The sequence below is a fragment of the Magallana gigas genome, chromosome 6 (assembly GCF_963853765.1).
Source record: "Magallana gigas chromosome 6, xbMagGiga1.1, whole genome shotgun sequence".
In the NCBI taxonomy this organism is placed as follows: Eukaryota; Metazoa; Mollusca; class Bivalvia; order Ostreida; family Ostreidae; genus Magallana; species Magallana gigas.
Window position 1 is genome coordinate 41,962,334 of NC_088858.1, and position 27,380 is coordinate 41,989,713.

General features: G+C 33.2%; 1 protein-coding gene across 1 annotated transcript; it reads left to right on the forward strand.

The window, feature by feature from the left end:
- Positions 1-12,398: 12,398 nt before the first annotated feature.
- Positions 12,399-25,091, forward strand: LOC105327588 (organic cation transporter-like protein). The gene is made up of 11 exons (XM_011428163.4): positions 12,399-12,570; positions 13,595-13,692; positions 18,007-18,218; positions 19,290-19,520; positions 19,719-19,921; positions 22,159-22,440; positions 22,628-22,762; positions 22,904-22,989; positions 24,459-24,579; positions 24,689-24,761; positions 24,857-25,091. The coding sequence occupies exons 1-11, from the start codon at positions 12,521-12,523 to the stop codon at positions 25,037-25,039; spliced, it is 1,674 nt and encodes a 557-aa protein (XP_011426465.3). The 5' UTR covers positions 12,399-12,520; the 3' UTR covers positions 25,040-25,091.
- Positions 25,092-27,380: the final 2,289 nt, after the last annotated feature.

The following is a 27,380-nucleotide window of genomic DNA, read 5'->3' on the forward strand; positions in this document are numbered from 1 at the left end:
TTGACTTGAAAATTATCAGAGTTTGCCCTTTTACCATGCCAAATAACTATACGATGTTTGATAAATATTCGTGCAAGGGTTTTCTTTTAAACTTACTTCCAAACTGAAAACACACACACACGCATAGCAGCGCTGATATATCCCCTTCGCAACAAGTTGCGCGAGGGGATAAAAACCGCGGACGACCTCTCATGCACGGTCATCTGGACGCTGACGTTAAGGAGCGCATTTAAGATCAGCTCTTCGGAGGGAATTATCAATTTTCGTCTTGAAGAATTATGGAGCCCAGTTCATCTGATACAAAATGGATAAGTTCAGCTCTCAATCGAATGAATTTCACTCAAGGGCATCAAATACAATCCATTCGACTTCGAAAACACAAAGCAAAATTTCCTCAATATGGTTTATACACAAATGAAGAGTTTTAAACTTCCTGAAAGTCTTGTGTTTAATTGTTTAACGGAGTGTTTAAACGGGACTAAACATGATTCCTCAATGTTCATAGACAATGGAACACCAAGGCGCTACACAGTTTAAGATACGATTGTTGACGTAATGGACCATAACGCACCCAGCTAATCACTGGCATACAGGAGACAATGATTGAATAAATTAAGAGGATTATACATGTTATCTACGTCCAGTATTCACATCACAGTATAAAACTTGGTATCCAGTTCATGCTGTCATGATCCTGTCGTCGTCGGCAACACATATATACAAATAAGATTTTATTAGCTCATCTGCGCCGAAAGCTCTAGTGACCTCCCTATTCAAAATTTGTCCATTGTCGTCAAATTTTTATATTCGTCTCAAGATCCACTGGGCAAATTTCAATTAAACTTGGTGCAAATCCTTACTGGGTGATGGTGATTCAAGTTTATTCAAATGAAGGGGCCACGTCTTCTTTAATTAAAGGGGAGATAATTTAGACTTATTTAGTTTGTCGGTATTCTTCAAGAATCTCATCAAAATCATTTGACCAGAAAAGCTGAATTTTGTGTGGAAGCATCATCAGGTAGTTATATTCAAGTTTGATCATGATCCTTGGGGGTACAATGAGGATCGAAGTTTAACAAAGGAATATTTAGAGAAAAATCCTTAAAAATCTTAATTAAAAAAATCCGGATAGAAACGCTTTAACTTGTGGGGAAGGATTTTTAGATAGATCAACTTTATTCATGTCATGATCATAGGTGTAGGGTAGGGCCGAATTTTTCCTTAGAAATATAAATAAAACTGGATACCCGTGCTGTGGCCTTTACGGGTACAATTTGTTAGCATGACAAATTAGTCACGAGTATTTTTAATACCTACGTAGTGCGCAATTTTTGGTTGTTGCAAAGTGACAGAATGAACTATTTGATCTGACAATGACTAATGTTGGCACATCCAATTTCTTTTGCGCATTGGTCCTGAATAATGTTATGCAACCAGGTGCAGGATTCGGACACACTAATATCCAAATCGAGAGTTTATAAACAAGTTGTCATCAAGTATTATATTTGGCGACCCTATGTTCGCATCGATTGCTTTAATACTGTATACTTAGTCATATTACAGGTTTTTATTTTATTTTTGTAGCCTTTAGAACCCTGTTCCTATGTAAGATAACATAAGATAATTCTATTTCCAAATTCTGAGCCCTTTTAGGCATACAAAGGTACATGATAAAAAAAGTGATAAATTCAACAACACCTACACACTAACAAAAAGAGAGAAGGTTTCTAAATGATAGTTTATATTTACATTAAAGATGAGTCTTATACAGTCTCGGTTGAACATGAGGCTTTTCTCAGTTGAAAACAACTATAACTGTAGCTTGCAAAAATTTCAAAAACATTATCACATTCATTAAACATTAGCCAGATAAACTTGTCTTTATTACATAGATTTTAAAAATTGTTACACAAGCTATCCAAGGATTCTATAAAAGGTTTTCTTTATGTATTGTTTGATGTACAATTAAATATAAAATGAATTAATTTTCATATTCTACCTCAGATTTACAAAAAGTATATTTTCTTTCGTTAACAGGAGTATTATTATAGCGACCAGTTTCAATGGCTATTGAATGAGAGCTAATTCTAAAGTCAGTAAAACATTTTAAAACATGAGGATTGTGGATAACAGAAAAATAGTTTTCTCTACAAAATCTTGTTTTAAAATGGGCATTTGTTCTGAGTTTACCAATGTGTTTATCTGCTTTGTCTGCAAGTGCATTTCTCCAAGTGTTTTATATATTTCACCAAAAAATTTGCTTGAAGATATTGACACAATATTTCTATCATGTATAAGGTGTTGTTAATGTAGTTTATCTAGGATAAAATGAATACTGCTTCTCCAGCTGCTTTTGTTATTCTGATAACAGAAATTGTTTTCATTCATTGCATTTTTAGAGATTGTTCAGGGAGAGCTTCAATTCTTTGTAAATATTTTAGATTGCATTTTATGATATCAACAAACATAGAAAAAACGACCAAGTTCACCAACAACTGCTTCGTTCGAAGCTTTTTTTGTACACCACTTATATATTTCAAAAATTTAACATGTAATTTTTCACAGTACATCTTATTGAAGAAGTTTTTTAAACAATACTTGGGGCGTTTAGTCGAATTTATATCTGACTGTATTTATTGTCCCCCAAATTTCACAAGTGTATAATAAAATTGGTTTAATAGTATGGTCAAATAAATGTATTAAAGTGTGGACACTTGGTTTGATATTTCCAAAAGACTTGAGTTTGAAATAGGCTTTTAAAGAGATCAAGCTGGCAATTTGTAAATGTACCTGATGAGCTAAACACAATTCTTCGATATTTATATGATGTCTCTCGTTCGATTACTTACAATTGTGTGCGTGATGGGTTTTCATACGTACTCGAATTTTTTTCGGGTCACATGATCAGGTAATATAAATAGTAGGACCATGCGGTTGCGTGGCACTCTAAGCTCGCTCGCTAGTTGCAATTTAAGTTAAAATTGCTGCAGATTATATGGAAAGTGTTGATTTTGGCTGACAGATGGTTGTTTAATATATGTTTCTGTGTAAATAAAATAACGCTAGCGAGCAGCGTAACTATATAGTACTTGTTGGTTTTATTCATTTAGCACGTTATTGTCGAACGTAGTGGGGGACAATATAAATGTTTTTATACAAGACAGTTTGAACCAAATCTGTGTTTTTTTTGTTTTGTTTTTGGTTTTTTTGTTTTTTTTTATTTTACAAAATACTATGATTTTTTTTTCAATTGACAGTTAGACAATACTTATCACAATAGTCACTTAACTTATATACTTTTGGAGGTCACTTTCAGTTTCTGAGAAAAGTACCAAATCATCAGCGCATACATTCAACAACTTAGAGAGAGATTTTTTAACTTTACGGGGTCTTCGTTAGTATTAAATATTGTTGGTAAATCATTGATTGGTGTCTTAAATAAATTAGGACTAAGATTATCACCTTGTCTTACTCCAACTCTTGGTACAGATGACTTAGTAAGTTTATTTTGGAGGTTTACAGACACTAAATTTTCCATATACATGTTCTTAATCACACTATAGAAACATCCTTGTATGTATGTCTCTATATATGACTTTTAAATTTTTACACGGAGCCATGTATCATATAACCATGCGGGAGGCTCTGACGTCTGAACCCGCACCCCAATACTGTGTGATGGACAGTTTTGACATATTTATTACTGGGTCTTGCTAAAGCGCGGAACGGAAAACAGAAAAAACTATAACGATTAATGCTTTAATATTGTATAGATTGGACACAAATATGTACTTCGTATCCTTTATTCATATCTATACTACAAGTAAAAGCTTTCCAAATAACTAAACAAAATTATTCAATGGATGCATGCATGTATCAATTAGCCTAGTATCTTATCAGATATGAATTTTAATTTTCGCTGCTGATCATAAATTTATAAACAGATCAAATTTAAGACGAAATGTTAGTCTTTTCTTCGATCTATAACATGTACATACACATGTATATCACTTGAATTCATTTTTTTTTATTTATAATCCATTTTTGTTAGGAATGTGCACATATCATATAAGTTCTATAAGCTTGAAAGCTGGAGAGTAAATAGTCGTTTTTTAAAATTGTATTTGTTATACTAAGATGCAAAATCAACTGAAAGGCATTTTTAAAAATTTCCAACTATATGAAATATGAAAGGGTAATACTATACAAACACGTATTGTTTTTTAATGTGTGTGGGCAGTTTCATCAAAATCAACATGCCAAGCAATTAAAAAAGGGTGAATTCTCAAATTCATGAAAAAAACCCTGTAACTTCAATTCAATTAGAATTCCTTATTTGTAATTTCATTTATCGCATGCTCGTACAAAAGTGGAAAGGGGGGGGGGGTCCATAATATTTCCATTTATCATATAAAGTTAAGAAAAGTGCCAGCTGCCAAAAAGTGGGGAGGGGAGCAGCCCCCTCACCCCAACCCCCGATGCTACGTGCATGTGATGTAAACACACGGTGTGGTCTGGGGTATTAATTCGCATGATCCCCATGGAAATTATGAATGAGCCATTATGGCGCGAAGTCCTGCTGTTACCGTTCACGCAACGATTGAACTCATCCATTGGCAGAGATCTATGGGGAGGTGGTCAGATAATTTTTTTGACATTCGTTTTGTAACAGCTATATACATGTACATGTGTATATTATAATTTGGAACGGATGTGTTGGAAGAAACCTATCGAATTAAGAAACACACTTGATTAGTAATAATTGTTGTTAAATGTAGTAATGTACATTAAGTAAGACACGCGAGTTATGATCCCTTTCGAGCCCAACTTAACGAAAATCGGGTCACACCCCGGTTTGGCGATTTAGTTCCTCCAGTAAACATTCCAGCTGTATAAGTATATCTTTATTTTAATCCAAATTGATGACTCTCTTGTAATAATGATAATCCAACACCAATTATTACTTACATTGTACCGTAATAGACAATATGTTACAACTTGTTGCTGTTGCGATGACCCCCTCCCCCTTTTTCACCGTTCAAATATGGTTGAATGCTGATCTATTTTTAAATCAAGATTACACAAGTGCACTGCATGGTCAACGTCCCTTTCACTTGAAAACTCTTGCTCGCTGTTATTATTACATGCCATATAACATGTTCATCAATTGTGAATGTAAATGCTGACATCTTAAACATGCATTGGTTAATCTTTTTTGTGAAATATCATGATATCGCTTGTCCCATTGTCTGCACTGTTTCGGAGAATGCAACTTTTAAACCTATATAAAAATAATAGACTCGAATTTATTTAGCTTTAATACCGATAAATCGGAAGAGTACTGTCTTTTGTTTTATATATTCTAAACACCAATTTGTTTTTATTTTTTCTAAATCATGCTTCGCTAATTAATGATCAACGAAAAATCCTCAAAAAATTCCGGAAATCATCTAATATTTTTGGATTTTACAATCTTGCGCATGCGCATTACATTCCCGCTAAATCAAGGCACTTTATTTTATGTTTCCACAATATCACATTTGCATGGATAAACTTAGAGACGAAAAAAAAATGCGTGTATATTTTCATTGGAATTTTTTTTCTTCTGTTCATCAAAGAAAATACGGGAGGTAACTCTAACACAAAAATTATGAGAGTTTTGAATGTCAACATGCTCTGTAAAACACGTTAAAAAAGTTGAAGAAATGTTAAATTCTGCAATTATAGAATTACACTTTTTGAAGAAAGGTATTAACAGCTTCAAAATAATTTGTTATGAACAATTTGACTGTTATTTTCAATGCAACTTTATTAAGTTTCTCCAAAATCGTTTTGGGGCGATTCTGCAATTTTCTGCTACGTTACGGGTGTATGAAAGGCATTTTAACTGTGGTGAAGGCCTTTCACCAGACACAGTTACATAATTCAAACTCAGCAGAGTGAAATTAATAGCATTACTGTATGTTTAAAGCTTGGTTATGCAAATGTCAACAATATACGGTGTATGGATGTATCTATTTCGTAAATGTCCGATATCATATGCTATGTCACCCGTGCACACACGGGTCAAAATCTAGTTTAATGAATGATTATTATTAAAAGGTAGCTTAACTATTTGATATAATTCTTACGAATGTCTATCAACTATATTATTGCAAGTACGAAAGGGAAAAATGAGATGTACATACATTGTGATTAAATAAGCTATTGAAATAACTTTTTAATTATTTTCCATTTGTAATATTGTTGGAATGATAGTGTAACGCGATAAGTTGAGCGTTTGGTTGTGTTTTTCATGACTTCGAACCTTGCTTGGGATTTCACACTTGTTTTAAAAAATTCAAACATTGAAGTTTTAGTGATCCATACTATTTAAAAATTTATTAATAGATATTGATATAAAAAACGTGACCGACAAACAAAATCAACCCTCATTGTCAAGAGGTTTTGCTGCAACATCTGTTTGCTTACCTTTTTGTCTCACTATTTTAAAGATCATTTATTCGAAAAAAGAATCATTTTAATTGGATCACTAAAGCTCTAGATGTCCTGCAAAGTCTCTTTTTTTTGTTCTGATATCGCCGTTCGTTGTCTACATCTTCTACCGTTTACTTATTCCTAGTATTTTAGGTATGACAGTTTCTTTACCTTTACCTACATGATTGTACAGTCCTGTAACTTAATCCGAATAGAGCCATGGATGTGTTGTTTAGTTTGATAAACTGGGACTAGTGGTCAAACCATGTGATGTTAATTGAGAGAAAATCATACATTTTCTAAATAAGTAAAATTGCATATGAATAACAGTTTTAAAAATATTAAGAATTTATCGTTATAGCTTGTTTACATGTAACACATCTATTGACTAAATAACATTACATAACATTTTCCGTATTCTATTTTGTTCCGCTTTCGGTTCCGTTCCGCGTTTAGCAACACCCATTTATTGTCTTTAGAATTAAAATATATCCTCGGAATATAAGCCCTAAATGTTGACTCATGATCATCACAGGCGGACAGACCCAATCAAAACTGTATGTCATAGTTAAAAGGTATATACACCCAAGTAAAATGATGTTAATAGATAGATTTCTGAATTACATCATTATATTGAGTTCAGTAAGTTGAGGCTGTTAGAATTGACTTTGTAGCTTAATAAAACTATACAATCACGCTGTGAATAGCTGTGAATAAAAACTGCTTGAAAAAAACTGCTTTCGACTTATTGGTGACTTCACTTGGACGATCAGGTAAAAAAGACAATAGCCTTTCATATAATATAGAGAACAATCTTTTAAAAATTTTCCCAAACATCCATTCAGCCAGAAAACCTGAAATTTGTGTTTAAGCATCAACAAGTAGTGTAGATATAGATATGTTTAAATCATGATATGCGGGGGAAGGGGGGGGGGCACAATTACAGGGTGTCATATTTTTACGTAGGAATATAGAGAGAAATGTTTTGAAATCTTCTTCTGTATAACCAACTGGCCGGAGAACTTGCAAGTAGGATGGTCAGGTAGTAAAATTCAAGTTTGTTCAAATTATGATTATCAAGATTATGGTCGAGCCACAATAAGGGAGGGGGGGGGGGGGTTGAATTTTTACCTACGGGTATATAATATAGAGAAATGTATGGTGTTCCGATGGGGCAACTTCGATCTTAGCACTTTCCCCTTAAGGGCGAAGACGCAAGAGTGCGAAATTGCGAAGGCGAATATGCGACGTTGAAGGGGCGAAAGAGCGTAGATGCAACGGCAAAGACGATTCTATCTATCACGGCTCGGACCCCTCCCGCCGGAAAATTTAATGTTAATAATTTCACACAGTAAAGGGGGAGAGGGGGTCTGGACCCCACCCCCATCCCATCAATTTAATTTAAATAATTTTATAAAATAAAATTTACAAAATATGCCTTGGACCCCACCTACAAATACAATTATCGATCCCCCCCCCCAAAAAAAGTTATGGATCTGGGCAGGTTGTTGAAAATAAATCCTTAAAAGTTTGCCTTCTTCCTCAGATGTCATTTTAAACAGCTAAAATTGTCTCAAAACAATGGAGAGCTCCAGGATTATAAAAAGGCGAAGGCAAGAGCACGAAGATGCGAAGACGAGGTTGCAAAGGAGCGATAGTAGTATTGCTTCTCCGCCATCGCAGCTTCGCACTTTCCCTCCTTCGCTTTCGCCTTCGCAACTTCGCACTCTCGCATCTTCGCCCTACAGGCGAAGGTCGAAGTGGCCTCATCGGAACACCTTTGAAATTCCTTTAAAATAGTCTTCTTGAAAACCAATCAGCCAAAAAAGCCGAAACTTGTGTGTAAGCACCAGTTGTGCTGTTAAAGGTTCGTTCAAATTATAATTCCCGGGAGAAGAATAGGACCACAAATGATGGAGGGATTTCTAAAAAGGAATAGAGAAAAATCTTCTCTCAACTACTAAAACAACAAAAGGGGCTTGATATTTAACATAAAAAGATAAAAATAGAAACATCTTTTTACGTTTGTAACAACATCTATCATACTAAATTGTTAGAACATTTTGATTTGATCACAGTTAAAGATATTGTTACTCCGGGGAGCGATGTGACATCCCAATAAATACTGGAGATGCCCAGAACACAAACAGGCGTTTGATTTCTTCAACATACAACAAATACCCCTGTTACATTAACACTAGTACTATTGTCCTTGGAATGAACACGAACAACAGTACCTCGTGCACCGTTACTAAACAATGTACATTTCAGTTTATTAGCAACCTTAATTACTGATGTACCTCTCGAAAGCTTAAGTTGAATGGGAAGTACACTAGCAATGCGATCATCCTGAGGTATGAAAGAGTTACCCTTTACTGGGTTATGTGGAGATGTGTCATTATTAGTAAAGTATTGGAAAGCAGCAAGAAAAATCTCTGGTAGCATTCGCAGCATTTGTAATTATTATTTATCATTAATTAATTAGGCAAGTGTAAGTACTTTCTGACATACAGAAAATATATGCAAAGGTCTAAATGTGTATTTTTAGTAATTAAACGACGTTTCAGTAATTTGATCTCACTTGGAATCATGAGTACAATACAAACTCTGTTTAATAATTGTGCAAATGAATGATCCTAATATTGGCGCAAGTTTTCATTAAAAAAAAGAAAGGTGTTGATAGAGGCCACAAAGTGCTGTGGGCATAAGCAATCTTTGCACTAAATTGTCGCAATTTGAAACTTTTTCCAACAAGAACATTATGTTCCCAAATGGAAGTTCATAACGTCTAATGGCCTGCAATCTTAAATGAATTTGATCTAACATCCTAGAACTAACCATACCAATTTTATCTATTATTAAAGTGTTGACAAAATAAATTAAAGAAACTTCTTAAAGATGAAAGTGATGTAGATGATAAGGCATAGTTACAGTGTATGTGTTGGTAATGCTGCACTGACATTCTAATAGCACAATTATAGTTTTACCATGATTAATAAATGCAGCAACTCCCAGTAGGACAATGGTACCAATTGGACAATGCTATTGATGTTGTATAATTTTACCATGAATATTGAGCGCAGCAACTCCTATTGGTGCATCAGCACAAACTTGACAATGCCACTTAATGTTGATTGATACAGACTTATGTACTTAGTCAACGCTTTTGATACAATAGCCCCTTCATTTATAAATATTTATGGATTTCAGACTTTTCGTGAAATTCTTGTATTTTGTATTCTAAAATATTTTGTTTGGTCTTAAGTCATTTGTTGCAAAGTAAGGTGAAATGCTCTGTCACAATCTGAGGTAACCAATTGATGTCATTGACATTCTATGTTGTTTTAAAAGTAATGATTTTCACTTAATGAGTTATTTAGAACACTATTTTGGCTATCAGAGTCATTAACTGCTGTTTCACCTATTACTTGTGAGTGAACGCTTTTTTTTGGTTCTCTTTGATGAAAAAGAGATTGTTCTATGTTAGACAACTGAACAGCTTGAATAATTTTTATTTATTCATCAACTGTATCCTAACACACAATGATTTTTCTATCAAAATTAATGTATTTATTGATATACACTTGCTTGCTATTTGTAAAACGGTATATATTTTTTTTATCATATCTATGAGGCAAGTACAGTTTTAAAAGCGCATAATAATAATCGCCTGTTTCAGAGGTAGGTTTTGTAACTCTGTTACAAATTTGACATTGTAAGTAATGATTATGCTTTCAGATAAGCTGCTTTGTTTTGGGGATTTGAATCTTTAATCTTTCCATACGCAAATGAATCTGATAATATTGAATAAACTTTATTATAATCATTGACGTGATGATAACGAACAGTGTTCAAAATCAAAAGTCCAAATGAAAAATACAAAACAGGACTGGAGCAAAGCAAACACAGGCCGAAAAAATGGAGTAGGATAGGTGCCATGGAGGAGTGAGAATCCTCTTCTGACTGGTCACACCCGCCTTATGCTCTTTGTCGTAAGTGGGAAAAAGGAAAAATCCGTAGACAGGTGATTAATTATGGTCGCGATTGACGAAATACGTCGTCGATATACCAGAATGTTGAGTTGAAGGCCACAACGAGTGCTATATTTTATTAAATCTTAGAAAATCTTTTCTTATTAATCCACAGAGGGATATAAACTGAATGTTTTCATTATGATCTTATGATCATAGAGTCCTACTCATAAGTTCTAAATTTTATGACCCCTGTACAAGGGATTCATATCCTATGGAAATTTCCTGCGCATGGTATGCTTGTAGACAAATCTACTTAAGAGCCCGGTAGGGCGAGAGCGCTATAGATAAAAGTTGTTTGAGCATTGGACTTCTTCTTTGTGTTTATTCAACAACCCCAATACCAAGAAAAAGAATTTATCGAATATATATATATATATATTATTACTTATTAGGTTAGTTACTGACTCACTACGGAAATATATTGGGTTGATCAATCTCATAGATGGCGAGGCGAAGCCGAGCCTTCTATGAGATTGATCAACCCAATATATTTCCGTAGTGAGTCAGTAACTAACCTAATAAGTGTTTTGTTTTCTCGAGGACTTTCAAGCGACATATTTATTCACAAATAGCGATGATCTACGCAAAGCCATGTACAAGATGCCTTACATCTCGTCCAATTTAACTCATTTAAACTCTTCAAAATTTTCAATCTCACCTTACAAATACTCTTTCAAAATCTTTGCTTCACCCATGTTTACTTACAATGTTTTGTTGCTATTCAATTTTAAATGTTTTCTCCCTTTTCTCTGCAGAGATTTGAGCAAATTTCGACGCTGCCATTTTGTTCTGCTCCAGACAAAACAATGTGACGTCAATATTCTAAGGGCAACTACTCTAATTTTAAAGAATTTCAAAGGGCTAACTACTCCAAATACTTTAAGAACTTACGGCATGCAGTTTTATGTATAAAAAACTATGAAATGTCGAAATGAGTAAGCGAAGCGTCGACCAATGACGGCCATATTGCCTAATATTATTTCTCACAGAACAAATATAGAGATATATGAGGCAATCATGTGCTATGTTTAAACCAATGAAAATGTGACATTTCAGTCCAAGGGAAAACAAATATATATATATATATATATATATATATATATATATATATATATATATATATATATATATATATATATATATATATATATATATATATAATGGTTAAACGGCCCCCATATGGAATTTACAGACCATGTATTAAGCATATTAGGTCAACTACAAACCATGTAACGATTATATCTCACTGACTTTCTTTTTTTAATGATAAAAAGTATAAAGCAATGGAAATCAAGCTTTTGTATTTAAAATATTAGGCTACAAGTTTTAATTTGAGTACGAAACTGACGTCATAATGCTCTAAAATGACGTCATAATGCTCAAAGGGGGTGATATCTCTACTGACTCTATATGGAATATACATAGTCTCCACGTGACTGCTGTTAGCCAATGATTTTCTTTAGCAGGAGGTAAGATATCCAATTATGTACAAGAGACACGGGACTTTTAACATTCTAATTGTGTTGACTCATTTTATGCACTGTATAATGTTTTGACGTCACTATGTTTTGACGTCACAATCACGTCTTTAACACTGTTTGTATAGGAATGATCTTGTACATAGAATATATATACTTTACCAGGCATCATTTTTTGGTCAATTGTACATCGGATACCTTAAATCTACTGGAGAGCCCGGTAGGGCGAAAGCGCTATGGATAAAAGTTGTTTGAGCATTGGACTTATGTTTATTCATCCCCCGTACCAAGAAAAAGGATTAATTGAATATATATATATATATATATATATATATATATATATATATATATATATATATATATATGAAATCATGTCTCAATAGTTTAGAGACGAATACACCTATCGAATGATAAGATCCACTTTATAAATGTACGACGGTTTCAAGCCTATGTGATATCCTGTGCGATTTTTTAGATATAACATAGTGTCGGTTAACGGCTTTGCCCATACGTACTATTCGTCTTCGCAAAATGGGTTCGTCTGACAATGGGAGTGATAAAAAACTTGATGAGAATTATATGTGAGTAATTAAATATGAGTATATATTACATTTTCAATTTTTTTTTTGATTTGCGTATATGTTACTGAATGGTTTCAATACCAAAGAAGTGGCCCTTCTACTCATCGTAAACACTAAATTAAATTCTGTAGACGATTTATGCTTAGGTTGTGCTTAAATTAATTCAGTGTACAGATGTATCCTATTTCAAAGTATAAGTAAATTTTTTTTCTTAGATATATATGCGAGAAGAGGAGATTTTCTCAGATCTTATACATTTTCACTTTTTGTTCATACCGGTCTCTTTATAAATGATAAGTAATTTTTAATTTGAGTGTCCAGGCTTTATTATATATGCTTTGTTTAAAATGAAAGATGTTATCGAAATATTAGCAATATTTTTTGGGGGGGGGGGGGGGGGGGAGGTTAAATTTTTTAAATGTTGTAAACATACCCTGACTTTTTTTCTGGTTGAACTCGATATTCTTCACTAGGTTCCTTGTCTCGATAAATTTTCTCCTAAAATGTATTTTTCACTAAGCAACCAATGAATGTTCACTTAATAACTGGGTAATCAGTTTTATACGTGCGTAGCGCGCATAAAGAGAAATAAAATAAGATATAGGACCAAACAAATTATGGTATATACATGTTTGTAATCCTCAATCCTAAGGACATTGCCATAGGCGAATAAACAATTTAAATTCTTAATAATGTAAGCGTTTTGGGTTTTTTTTAAATTTTGTACAAAAATGTTTCACAGAACTTTTAAAAGTAAATAATGTGTGAGCTTTAATCCTTATTTAGAAACAATTTCTTCTAACGTGTAGTCTGATGACAAATGCTAAACTATCATAGTATGTGACTTAACCTAAAGGAGCAATTATGGGCACACATAATATAACCTTATTCGTAAGCATTGTTTTTAAATTTAATATTCTACTCTATCCTAACAACCTTATACTTATAAATTAACACAGACATAAAAAAAACCCGTTAGTTTTATTTCAAACGATACTAATATCAATTTTATTTTAATTTACAGATATGGCCGCTGGGGCAACTATCAAGTGATTCAAGCTGCCTTGATATTCTACAACATATTACCTACAGCATTTCAACTTCTGATAGGAGTTTTCATTGGTATCAACATAACATCACATATGGATGTGTATTTAAAAAAAATTACGTTCAGTATTAGATAATAGATAAGACTTGCACGATAAGGGAAGGACAACCTCTTCAGATTTATCTCAAATTAGGATATAGGTCAGATAAACATTAAAAGATTCCTTTGGTAGCTGTTTCCTGGTAACGTTACTCTTTCTACAATATATAAAACACATATTTTGTTAGATGATAGATTCACATATTTTTAAGATAAACCACGAAAAATTTTTATTTTCGATATTCACAAAATGTACGTTTATTAAAGCTTGCTACAATCCTTCCCCCAAAATAGTTATGTAAATGTAAATGATTTGAAAATTTCAAACTGATATTGAAGGACATAAAAATGCAACGTATATAGACATGGTGTTCACTTTAATCACTTGCAAAGCGGCCATATTGTTATAATAATGGCGATTTTCATTAAAATAGAGTATTTATATAAAAAGAAATGAGAAAAATTACTAATTTTTGAAAACATGAGTATTTCAGATATATTTTTTTCCTCATTTGTTTTCGTTAATTACTCTATTCTGGAACGAAATGTGCTTGTTTTGTTTACGTAAGATGCAGTTCCATTTGAATCTGAATAATTGGCGCGGGGCTTTGTAGGATTAAATTAAAGTGTGTTTTGGTAATGAAAGACGACGTATAGGGAATTTGGAATTTATTTTCAAAATACTTCCCATTCATAAATTTTTTTCATCGGTCCAATAAGTTTTAATTGCAAACTTATTTGTGTTAGAAATGTCTTGTCGAGTCCATTTTTAAACATGAATTTGGTATCGAGCTTGCAGCAATGTCATTATGAGATATTGAATGGGAATTTCTAGATATTCTAATTACTTCTAATTACTTCATGCTGTTTTTAACGATTCATATATTCACGTATTTCCCTATATATTCATATTTTAGATAGTATAAGGGTTGAACGATGAGATATATAGAGTAAATTTAAAATGTGAATTAAAAAACCCTGAATGTGAAGACAAAATCATACACTGTGAAAAGTAATCTTTGATATGCCTTAACACATTTTCTTATTCAAAAAATACAAATTAAGACGTATACATAGCAGTTTATTCATAAAAAGTATGTAATTTCATTCGTAAGGGAGATAAATTGAAGGCATAAATATTAATAAGAACAGTATCACGTGAAATTTAACTAATGAATAAAGTGGACGTGATTCCTCCATATCACAGCCTATAGGTAAGTCTGCAAGACAAGACACAAGCCCCTTTAAGTATTCCTTAAAGTTAAAAACCGTTCGTAAATAGGCACTGTCCGCCATATTTCTCTTTTATCACCGCTATCCCTACAACCTCTATATAAACTAAAGACCTTTTAAGCCCCTTTCACAATTTGCGAACAAGCAGAGGCGACAAAATATTCGTACGACCGAAAAAAACTGCTATTGTTCGTAAAGCCCTTTCACAATTTGCGCACAAGCACTTAACAACATTTTGCGATTGGACTATTTTGGCTTCGCACAAGCTATCGCATACGTTGCACGAGCTTTCGCATTCGTTGCATGCGTTTTTGCTGACGCATCAACTCTCTCGAAAATAGTGGACATGCACACTATTCAGATGTGACCGAATGCGATTTGAATCTCAACGTAAGATAAATTGCAGCTGTTTATGCATGTGTTGTGCGACTAGAGACTGTTGCTCAACGTATCTCATGTAATCTTGCAACGTATTACTATCATTGGAAGAATTTTTTGTTTCAGTTTTTATGCTTTATCTCTAGATAAACTGGATACAGGGTTATTTTCGTCCCGTTATATTTTCGCTTCTACCTACGGTTTTGCCTTGTCATGAATTCGCTCCAACAATGTTGTGGTAAGAGAGAGATAATGTGAGACATTGAAATTCGCCAAGTCTTAATTCGCTTACTAACAAAAGTAGCGAAACATGCGAAAATATATGGGGGTGTGTATTTCCTTTTTACAGTGTATACTGATTAAGCATATCTGTTTCAGGCTACAATTGACCTTGATTTTGGCTGTTGCTTTTGTCATCTTCTAAGGCGATATCTTCTCTTGCATTCAGCTATGTCTACTGAAAAGCGTCTGAAACGGGCGGGACACGTATAAATACCCCCTCTGATTCGCACGAGAATTAATACGATAAAACACATAATCGGACGAGCGCCGCGCGTCCTATCGCATTGGCGCACGTTCAATCGTCCGATCATGTAGTCATTTGTGCGACCCTATCGCATAATATAACAACAGTCGCTTTCATTGTACAGCAGTCTCATACAGTCGCAAGATATATCGCAAGATTAAATGCGTTTAGATCGCACAACAGTCGCTCTGGGTCGTGCGACTTTCGTACGAGTAATTTTTAATATGTGATTATTTTGGCAACAGTTTGAGCCCTTTTTACAATTGGCGCAGAAGCGAAAAAATATTCGTGCGAAATAATTGCATTAAAAATGTGTGTACGAAATTCGCACGATATAAGCGAGCGTTGCGCGATGTGAACGCATTAAATCTTGCGATATATCTTGCGTCTATTTGCGACTGTTGTATGATGAAAGCGACTTTTGAAAAATAATGCGATATGATCGCGCGAGAGACCAGTTGATCGGACGATTTAACGTGCGCCAATGCGATTGGACGTGCGATCATGCGTTCCATGGTAAGAATACTCGTGCGAGTCAGATCTAGAGTGGCTATATTTTTACCGTCCATTTTCGACGCTCTTCAGTAAACATAGTTGAAAGCAAGAGAACATGCCGCCCAAGAAGAAACAGAGATGCAGCAGCTTTTATTATTATACCTCAATATAATTATTCTATTATATCTGATTGGTCTAGAAAGTCACGTGACAGGGCGATGAAAGCCGATATGAGCATACGACGTATGATATCAAGATTAAGATATGTGTCTTATTTTATCATCTAGCAGTTATTTAAACTAATCGAAGGTATTTAACACAGAGTTATCATTCGTGTTCAACCACTCTACACGTTTAAGATATAAACTTTGGGTTGCCAAATAAAATAATAACCATGTTTGATGCTTAAAGTGTGCAATACCATGCTTTATAACATAAGAATGGGTGTCTGTTTTGAATAAAAACTTGGTATACCGAGCCATTTTCAAGGTACATTTCGCATAAAATAGTATCGTGTTTCAATTTTGATGATAATACTAGGTCAGGCGCGGATCGAAAATAAATCATAAAGGGAAAATCGCTAATAATCACTTTACATGTAATTGTTGCAACAGCTGAAAAAACCTGTATTTTCTATTCTCACATTCATACATGTATCTTGAACTCGTTTTATCCATCAATTAATCATAATAACGTTAAAAATCAATAAACGTCCAAATTTTTTATTTGACTACAAGTACCTAGATTCTAGGAAAAAGACCCTAAACACGAGGCACGATTTTTACTGCGAAACTGAAAAGGTCAAATAAAACCACGTGGTCTAAATTTAAACGACAATAACATTCGCAGGGGTAATTCGGTCGCGTCTGAATAATGTGCATGTCCACAATTTTGAGGAGACTTAATGCGGCCACAATGTCCATGTAATGAATGCGAGAGCTCGTGCAACGTTTACGACAGTTCGTGCATTTTTGTCTTGCCGTGTTACTTGGTCCCAATGAAATTATCAAATTTTACGCACTTTAATTTGTCAAGTTAATAATAACATCGAATAAACAGGTCAATCAATTCATTATTTACAAACAGAATATACACATAAAAAAGAAATAAATGCATAAAATTCCAAAGACCTCGAAAAGAATGCTACACGTCGGCCACTAGTTTCAGGTGTGCAATCGGGTGTAACGAAATCGAAGGGTTTATAAACCGTTACCTGGCCTTTATGAAAAGGTCTATTTACGAACGATGGTCAGCTTTAAGCGGGGAAATTAACTGTTAAAGTTAATCTATTTATTGATTTTTATAATGTTGATATATTTAACCAAAGATATCAAACTTGTGAATATAAATAGTAGCCTAATTTTATTGTTAATTAAAGTTAATCTATTTATTGATTTTTAAAATGTTGATATATTTAACCAAAGATATCAAACTTGCGAATATAAATAGTAGCCTAATTTTATTGTTTTAAATTTTTTTTTTTTATTTTGACTTCAGCAACAATATTTAATTGTACTTTTTGCTAAGAAAAAAACAACAACAATTAAATGACAAGTTTGATTAATAATTGAACAAAAGAACTTGATTATAAATATGAGATGAACCTGAACTTTGTTTTGTTACAACACATTTGCTCTCATTGATGTGGTTTTAACAGGTTATAGACCAACCTTTCAATGTTCATCGAGCAGCGCATATGAAAATATTACTTTGACTACAAACAGCTCCTATTTCGTTTCCTACGACAAATGTCATATTAAAGTGCTATACAATGACACAGCTAAGAAGACGCATACGTTGGTCAAGAAAACAACTTGTTTTGAGGGATATCAATACAGTCTTGAAAAAGACCGCTCATATGTCACTGAGGTATTCGTCGCAGTTACTGTGGAATCATTAATTTTTGTGGGGGCGAGTTTTGTGGATTGCCTAAATTTTACAGATTCGTGGGGACGTGATTTCGCGTATTCTCTTAAACCTACAAAAGAAATATGACTTTATTACCTTAATTTATTTATTCGTGGAGGATGTTAATTTGTGAATGAGAGGTACCCACGAATTCCACGAAAATTGAGCCACCAAGAAAATTAATGATTCCACAGTATAAAAAAAGCATAAAAAATTAACTTTATTAGAGCTTAGCCCCGCTATTTTCGAGGCTGGACTCTGGGCCATGCAACACCAACTTTTTTTTTATCAAAGTGCTGTCACCGCGCTTACAACGTGCTACCGAATATTTAAGCAAGTTCAAAAGAAGCTTTTGGTAGATGTCAATCTGAAGTCAGATAAGCTTTCACACAAAGCACGGTCATGTAGTTTGCTACATTATGAAAAGGTGATTTTGAACATCATGAGATATAAAATAAAAATGAAATTAATTGCATATCATCATTATTATAAAAACCATAACCTTGGTTTTTTTTTTAATTTACAATAAGTGACTTCAATATGTATACCGAAAGAAAAACCTTTCAAAAGGTTATTGGGACCAAACGTCCCAGCAGAATCTGAATCAAAATCTACCAGAGACATCATAAATAGATAGAATATTCTTTAATTTATTGATTATTTCTTACGAAATCATTTCAAAGTGCAAAAGTTCCCCCATACCTTTTTCAACTATGTTAGTCAAACGGTACTTAAGAAAATGAGCAATATGATATGCATATTTCTAAATCAATGGGTGGTGCCACAAGTCATTCAAACTGACTAGCCTAGCTAGGTAGCCGAGTAGTTAATGCACTAGCTAGAAGAGTGGACAAGAACCAATTCCTGGTCAGAGTGGTACACGTAGTAGAGCTCATATAAAGTTAATTTATCCCTGCTTTATATATCTAATTTTTTTCACTTTTAACAGGTATATTTTAATTAGAAATATATTGAAATGACTTTAAATATTTGCATGTTACATGCTTTTGGTTTTACATGTTATGTTCACAGATGGATCTTGTGTGTGATCAAGCCTATCTTGGAGAGTTGATTCAGACTCTCATCATGACTGGACAGCTAGTTGGGGCAGCCTTTGCATCGTCTCTCAGTGACAAGTTGGGTAGAAAAACGATCCATTTGACATCTCATTTATTGACGTTAACGTTCGGGATTGGAGTGGCTTTCTCACCCAACTACGTAACCCTGGCAGCCCTCAAATTTGTTCTCGGTGTTTTACAACAGGTAGCATATACAAGGAGCATAGCTTAGCTACTATTATAATAATTATTAAAACATTGCTTGAATCCCATTTTAAACATTTCATGTGCTTTTCTTTTTAATATTACTTGTACATTATTTAGCTTATTTTCTTCTTCAAAATAAAGTCCAAATAGGATTTATCATATAGATGTTTAAATGAATTGCTTTTGATTATTCAAGGGGATGGTTATGTCCAATACAGTGCTTGGATTGGAATTGTTTCCAGAACAAACACGTTTCTACTCGGAAGCTATTGGACTTTTTAGTTGGACCACAAGTTTGGTTATCATGGCTCCGGTAGCATATTTGATGAGAAACTACTCCTGGAGATATCTACAGGTTGTTGGGACGTGCTTCTCTTTAATAAGTTTAGCCCAATATTGGTAAGCTACCTTATCAAATAACTTCTCTGATAGATGAACGATAAAGAAAACGAATTACATGATTGTTGAATGCTGATAAAACAAGGGTTTTCTTTGTATAAAAATATATCAGTTATAGCTATATATATTAATGCTTTTGAGTGAAGCTAGTTTTATAATAACTTCTTTATGATTGATAATAGAGTAAAGAGCACTCGGAAGAAGACGAAAGAATTTCAATTCAAGTTAGAATATTAATTTTTGACTTGTATGCATCGTTTTCATTAAAAATGTCACGATGGAAGTCAATATTGGGCTTTTGTTCTATAAAGACAACAGGTATTGATTTTTAAATATCGTTTTTTGCCTAAATCTTGGATCATTCACTGTTCTTAATTGCAAAATTAGGTATGAATGGGTCCTGACTACATCCTAAAAATATTTTTATTTAAAGAATAAGTTTATTTTTATTTTAATCATTGATTTATTAATATGGAGTCTAGACCCATAATGAGTTAAATTTGTGATTTTCACCAAAAACGTTTTACTCTTTTAATTATTGTCAAAGAGTTAGATTTATTCACCCGTACTCTAATGTGTCAACGTAGCTCACTGTGAAAGGCGGAGGCTCGTAGTCCATCCTTCTCCATGGAAAGGGTGTTCGAATCGTATAGACGGCGTTTTATTTTTCATTCATTTTCCTGTATTGCTTTTTTTTATTGATAATGAGAAAAATATCTAATACTATTTATATAATGACAGCAATTACGTAATGTTCATGTTTTGTACATACAATGTTGGTTCCGGTCAAGTCGTACACAGACCAACTCGTATACAGGTCAACTCGTATACAAAATTTTCGCATAAAAAACGAAAGTCAACTCGTATACAAAAAAATTCCCGTATACCTAACCGAAAGTCAACTCGTATACAAAAAAATCCTGTTACAAAATCAAAAGTCAACTCGTATACAAAAATTCCGGTATATTAAACCGAAAAACAACTCGTATACAAAAAATCACCATAATTTGAAAGTCAACCCATATGCAAAAAGTTAGAAACAAATCGTAAAAGTAATTTAAAAGTAACTTAAAAACTTGGTTTCTTGTAATAAAATTTCTTTATATATTGCTTCCGTAATTCAGCGTAAAAAGGACATATAAGAATAAAATGGATGTTATCAACTATAGCAAAGTTTGCAAAATTCATACATGTTTAATTGTGAATTATGATTAAACTCGGTAACGATGTGAACTTACAATAAAAAAATTAACGATAATTAATTAAGTCAATCCAATCATTATTATTTAGTAATTATTTCTACACATCAAAACAATAATTGTTAAAACAACAAGCGCGGTGTTTCTTGCTTCTCCAAACGGAAGACTTCTCAAAGGCTAATTAAGATACTCCTCATTATTTTGTTTGAAAAAAATATATCCAACTTTCCGCTTTTATATATGTCATTTCCCAAACTTCTTTCAACATGGTACGACACCTGTGTGTTTCCTGTCGATTTAGTATACGGGAATTTTTTGTACATGCCTATTTTATATGCGGAATGTTTTGTATACGAGTTGACTATTAGTATTTTATGCGAAAATTTTTGTATACGAGTTGACTTTCGTTTTTTAATGCGGAAAATTGTGTATACGAGTTGACCTGTATACGAGTTGGTCTGTGTACGACTTGACTGTAAATCACAATGTTGGATAAAAATAGAGCTAGCACAAATATGAGATCATGCTGTAATGCTTAGAAAGCATCAAATTAAACAAAGGAAATAAATATCAAGTACATGTATCATTGTATATTAATTATTTGTCAAAGAATGAAGTTCTATATAATACATGTACATGTACTGATGCACAGTTTCAAACGTAAAGTTTTTTTTATATGTTCATATGCCATATCAAAATCCCGGGTACGTGGGGATTTGTCAGGCCTTATATGCTCTTGTCCTTTATCACATCCAATTATATTTCTTGTATGTTCTTCAATATGCATGTGATTAATGTCTCTAACCAAACACTTTTGAAATCTTAAATTATTTTTATTTTTGATGATATTGGGTTTCTTTCCAGAATATTTGTTAATGAAATGTGTTTACGTTAACAATAAGCTATGCACCGTTTTTAAAGCGTGTTCCAGGGGATGTGTGATAGTTTTGACCTTATGGTAACGTCTGTTTGATTTAATACATTATGTATGCAACATACATGTCAATTGCAATAAATTGTCCTCTTTAACAAATCTAGGATTCAAGACGAATCATTAAGATGGCTAGCAGCAAACGGTAAAAGGGAGGCCGCGGATAAGGTCATGCATAAAGTGGCAAGACGGAATAAAATCAACTACGAGGAACTGAAGAAAATAGTGGACAAAAAAATGGATAGCATCAAACCCGACACGCATAAGGTCAACGAAACGGAGACGACCACGAATAGTGCGCCGTCGCATGTTGTGGAAAAATATTCGGCCCTAACAATTTTGAGAAACAAAAGCATTTTTCTTATCTCTTTGATCTTGTGGTTTATATGGTAATTGCTTTTCTGCTTGTTAATAAATTAATCAGTCGGTCATACTCAAATATATGTAGTTTAAGCTTCAAAGAATATCGACCGATTGATGTAAATTAGTGTTTACAATATCAGTATGAATTAATATGCATTAAATTATTCCTCAGTAGCCCTTACGATAGTTTCATTTTCTGAGTATGTATCTTAGGGTTACCAATACGGTTACCTACTTTGGACTGACCTTGACATCAACATCTTTGGCGGGAAACCGTTTCCTGAACTTTTTCCTATCATCCATTGTTGAGTACATAGCGGTGATTTGCGAGTTCTTAATGCTGCGTAGGTAAGCATGGAGATGGTATAATGAAATGTTTCAATATAAACAAACTGTTTGTATTAGTTATTTTTCTGCATATCATTACTGAATTAATTTGTATACATTTTGAAAAGCTGATTGTTACATGATTGATTTTTTTTTGTAAAGGCTAGGTAGAAGAACAATACTAATCATATTCCATGCTGTTTGTGGTGTATCCTTAGCTTCCGCCACTTTATTGAATTACTTTTCGGGTAAGAACAATCCATAATCGTATTGCCCATAAAAACTTACAATAAAGTAATAAAAAATAAACCAAACATCTCAAATATGAATGGTTTGTTTTACTTTATCCCTGCAAACAATAACTGTTATACAGTGAACAAATTCAGAATGAAGTCTAAAACAGCTTATTGATTTCTTGGGCGAAATTGTTCATAGAAAAAACTCGCTCCTGGTCTGAAAAAAATCGGATGGACGACCGGAAGCTACAGTGCCACCCATTGAAAAAAAACTGTATATTTATTTGTTTACATGTAAAGAGCTTCCCTCAATATCGATGTAAAGGACTGCGAACGATAGCATTGTCTAGCCGTCTAACTAAAAGTCATTTTTTGAAAGTTGTCTAATTAAAGTTAATTTTTTTTTATAATAATGTAAACAGTTATGTATATTTTCATTAAATATAAATGATTTGGTCAAACAAAGAGAGATAACTTTGTATTTTGGGTTGAAATAGCTCCTTTCATAATAGAAAATAACGGAAAACGGAAATGTTTTTTAAAACATCTCCCCCCCCCCCCCCCCCCCCCCCCCCGTGAAACAAAAATTCCTTTTGAGGGGTTTTAATTATTGTTATTTAGCATATTTTTACAAAAGGGTTTGTTGTTTCACGGGGGGAACATATGTCTACAGACCGAAATGCATTCCAAAAAAGAATTTTGCTTTGTAAATTTTCGAAAACTAATTAACAGATATGAATGAAAATGAACTTTTACTTTAATATATATCGTAAAAATGTTATTATTAAGTTTTTATGCACATTTTGGCCGCTAAATAAAATTTTCCTCACTCATAGAGACCGGTTTCAATGAAAAACATTTTAGACCCCGCGTTAGAAAAACTTTTGTTTAAAAATAAATAATTTGATTACATATTTTATTTTGATATAAATTGATTAGGATTTGATTATACTTTTTAATAGAAAACTTTTTTTAAAAGAAAAGTTTTTGAATATCTGACAGAAATTCCGAAATATTTTGATGTTAAATGTAGGCAGGAAACGGGCGTTAGCGTTCGTAGTTCTTCAATATGCTTGATTTTCCGAGGTCGGCATTGTGCTCAGGAGAAAGTATGAGGCAAGTAAAGAGACGATATCCGTTGTAAATTGCGTAAAGAATTTTATGGTACCAATTGTTTTCACAGAATTTGCATATGAATAAGGTTAATCAACTCAAAAATAACGCACGTTTTTGTGAGCAATAAATATACAATTTTTTCAATGGGTAAAACTATAGCGCCCTGGTCGACATCTGATTTTTTTAGACCGGCAGCTACAGACCTGCAACTAAGAAAAAATATCCTAAATTCACATATATTTCTAACGATCTAATGATAGCATTGTTAAAACATTAAAACACATATTTTTAAAAAACGTTAGGCCCGCCGACAATTTGCAATAGACATAATTTCTAAAATTGGGAACTATATATGTTTCCTTTAGGTGGAAATAGCCGAATGCAAATGGCATCGGTTGTTACAACGTTTCTTGGGAAATCGGCCATTTCCGGATCATTCAGTACTCTCTATCTGTTTACCCCAGAGTTGTATCCTACGAATTTGAGGTACATACGTTTTAATAAATATCATTTAAGACTTTTTTATTATATGCACAACGCGTTTTTCGTACTTACATATTTTAAAAATCAATGACAGGTATTTTTCTCTTTCCAGAAATGCTGGTATCGGAGTTTCGTCTGCTTTTTCTAGGTTTGGGGCAATACTGTCCCCTTTTGCAGGAACACTGGTATCTAGTTTATTTTCGAGCATTGGCTCATGCATTGTTGCAGTGTTAAAGAAATTTAAGCATTAAGTTTAACTTCTTAATATTCTTTCTTTTAGGCCGAAGAAATTCCTTGGGCTCCAGGAACTATATTTTCCGCGATGTGTTTCATCGTTACGTTCATTATATTGTACATACCGGAAACACGTGGTGTAGAACTTCCTCACACTCTTAAAGATGTAAAAGTGTGGTATTCAGAGAATAGCGGTCTACGACAACGAAATAAAAGAAAACACCATTGAGCTGAAACTTTAATTTCGAATTTTCGTCTGTTTTGGGTTTAAAAATGCAATACGATTAAAGAAATCCAAACTTTGATTTTTTTTTTCAAGGTGTCAACAAATCTATTGGAAATGTCCGTAAAACGAATGATGAAGATACACTTCTTTGCTCAATACATATAATTAATGCAGAAAAACAGGTTTTCGATAAAATTAAAAAGCGGTCATAGAACCTGAATTACTTTTATGTTCCATCAAACTTGAATGTTTTAAGTAGTGCACAATATAGAAGCCAAAAATTTATTCGTATATTTAAATTTTTGTTGTTTAGAAATATTCAAAATCTGAAAGAAATTTGACCTCACATTTTTAGCCATATTGCCTCAAGTTTACCACTTTAATTTCTTTCCAGTGGAATATAAATGAAATATTATTTGATATAAGTTGCTTTTAAACTCATTAAAGATACATAACAATTTTCTGTATACATATCAGCATGTATACATGCTGATATGTATACAGAAAATTGTTATGTCACCTAAAGACACTACATGTACTAATATATTCTAACTAGTAACTTGAAGTAAACTTTGATATGATATAGTTGAAAAAAAAAATTTGCAATATTTAAAAGTTTTTAAAGAGAAATTGTATGATTAATTTTTTTTTTTAATTACAGAATGGTTGTTATTAATCCGTTTCATAGATATATTAAAATATGGATAATGGGACTTTGGATTTTACATAAAGTGAGGATTAACGACATTTGACAGGGTGAAATTATTTTTTTAAAGAAAACCTAGATGACGTCATCATAATCAACCATTGTTATTATGATATCACTTTGAAATTTAATGTCTTTACTAGAAAAGGAACATAAGTTACACTTAATTCAATGACAGAGGGTTGTACAAAGCCAATGAATATTGTAAACCAACTTTTATTCGCGTGCGCGAAAGCTTCGTTGTCGCGAAATTTCTCGCCGCAAACCAGTCTTTGGTAATATTTTTTTCGGATAATATACTTTTATATCAAGAAAATTTATAGCTGCGAACCAGTTTTTCTTAGGCAACTCTCAAAATAATGTATAGCCGCAAACAAAAGTTGGTTTAGACTACCATTCAAATGATCAAACATGTTGTATAAGATGAAGTGTTTTGGTTTAATTTCTAACTGTGTTAAATTATTGAAAGTTTACTCAATATTTTTAAGTCCGACAAATTGATGATGGTTATGTATACGGAATTTATTTCATGTCAGCCAAAAATTATTATATTATTACATTATTTTAAATACGTCATTTGTTATTAATAATATTTAAGTTATCTCTTAAAATTCTAAAGGCAAAAACAAACTGCGATATAAACAGAAATTCATATTCTTTTAAAATATGTAAAATTTCTGTTCATAAAATACTTTCTTCGATATAAAATATGGAATTGTCTTTAATTATAGAAATAAAAAAAATCAACTGTAATATACACGTCACGTGACACGGGACAATGTAGACGCGTTGTACCGGGCTCCCGAGTCTTCTGACAATTTTCGCATATCTATTGAGTTTGGATCATTCATTTTCATTGGATATGTGTCTGGAACCCTTCCTGGCTTTGTACATATGTTTTTTTTCTCTTGCTTTTTTGATTTTGGACTTTTCATAGACTTTTTGCTTGATTGTTTACAATCGTGATCTCGTATGGATATCTACTCACCTGTATTACCTGTGTTATATACCTGTACGATTATGAGTACCGTCACGGCTGAGAAGCTCTCAGAGCCGACAATAAAACCGTTATATCTAAAGGATTCAGATATTCATTGCAAAGACAAAGGTCGGATCACAGACTTTGATCTTATGGAAAGTGTTACGGCCGTAGTGGGCAATTCCTTACATTGCCTACAGCAGGATAGAAACCTGTGGCGTTTTTACCTGAAAGACAAAGAAAGCAGGGACAAACTTCTCTCTGACGGTTGCGAGATAAACAACATCTCCCTGTCCTTTTCTGAAACTAACCCGTATTCTTCGGGAAACCATAACCCAAATGAAAAAACACTAGAAATCCGAATCTGTGGATTACCGCTTTCGGTGTCCGACATTTCTGTGCTCGAACTTTTAGAGAATCTGAAATTAGATTTGAAAAGCAAAATCTTATATGAAAAAATCAGACACCCAGTCACCAAAAGAATGACGAGTGTTTGGAATGGTAACCGCTTCGTTTACGTAGCACCCCTTTCTCCGGGAACATCTCTTGCTAGGGTACATCACTGCGCTGGGCTAAGATGCCTCATTTTCACTATGGGCAGCCTAAACATGAAAAGAAATTTTTGTGCACCAACTGCTGGGACACAGATCACACCAGGA

What these genes read in the sequence shown, in the direction of transcription:
- LOC105327588 (XM_011428163.4), top strand. Translation starts at nt 12,521, where the DNA reads ATGGGTTCGTCTGACAATGGGAGTGATAAAAAACTTGATGAGAATTAT. An exon ending in TCTGATAGGAGTTTTCATTG is followed by an intron (nt 13,693 to 18,006) that starts GTATCAACATAA and finishes TGGTTTTAACAG; the next exon opens with GTTATAGACCAACCTTTCAA. An exon ending in ATAAGTTTAGCCCAATATTG is followed by an intron (nt 19,922 to 22,158) that starts GTAAGCTACCTT and finishes TAACAAATCTAG; the next exon opens with GATTCAAGACGAATCATTAA.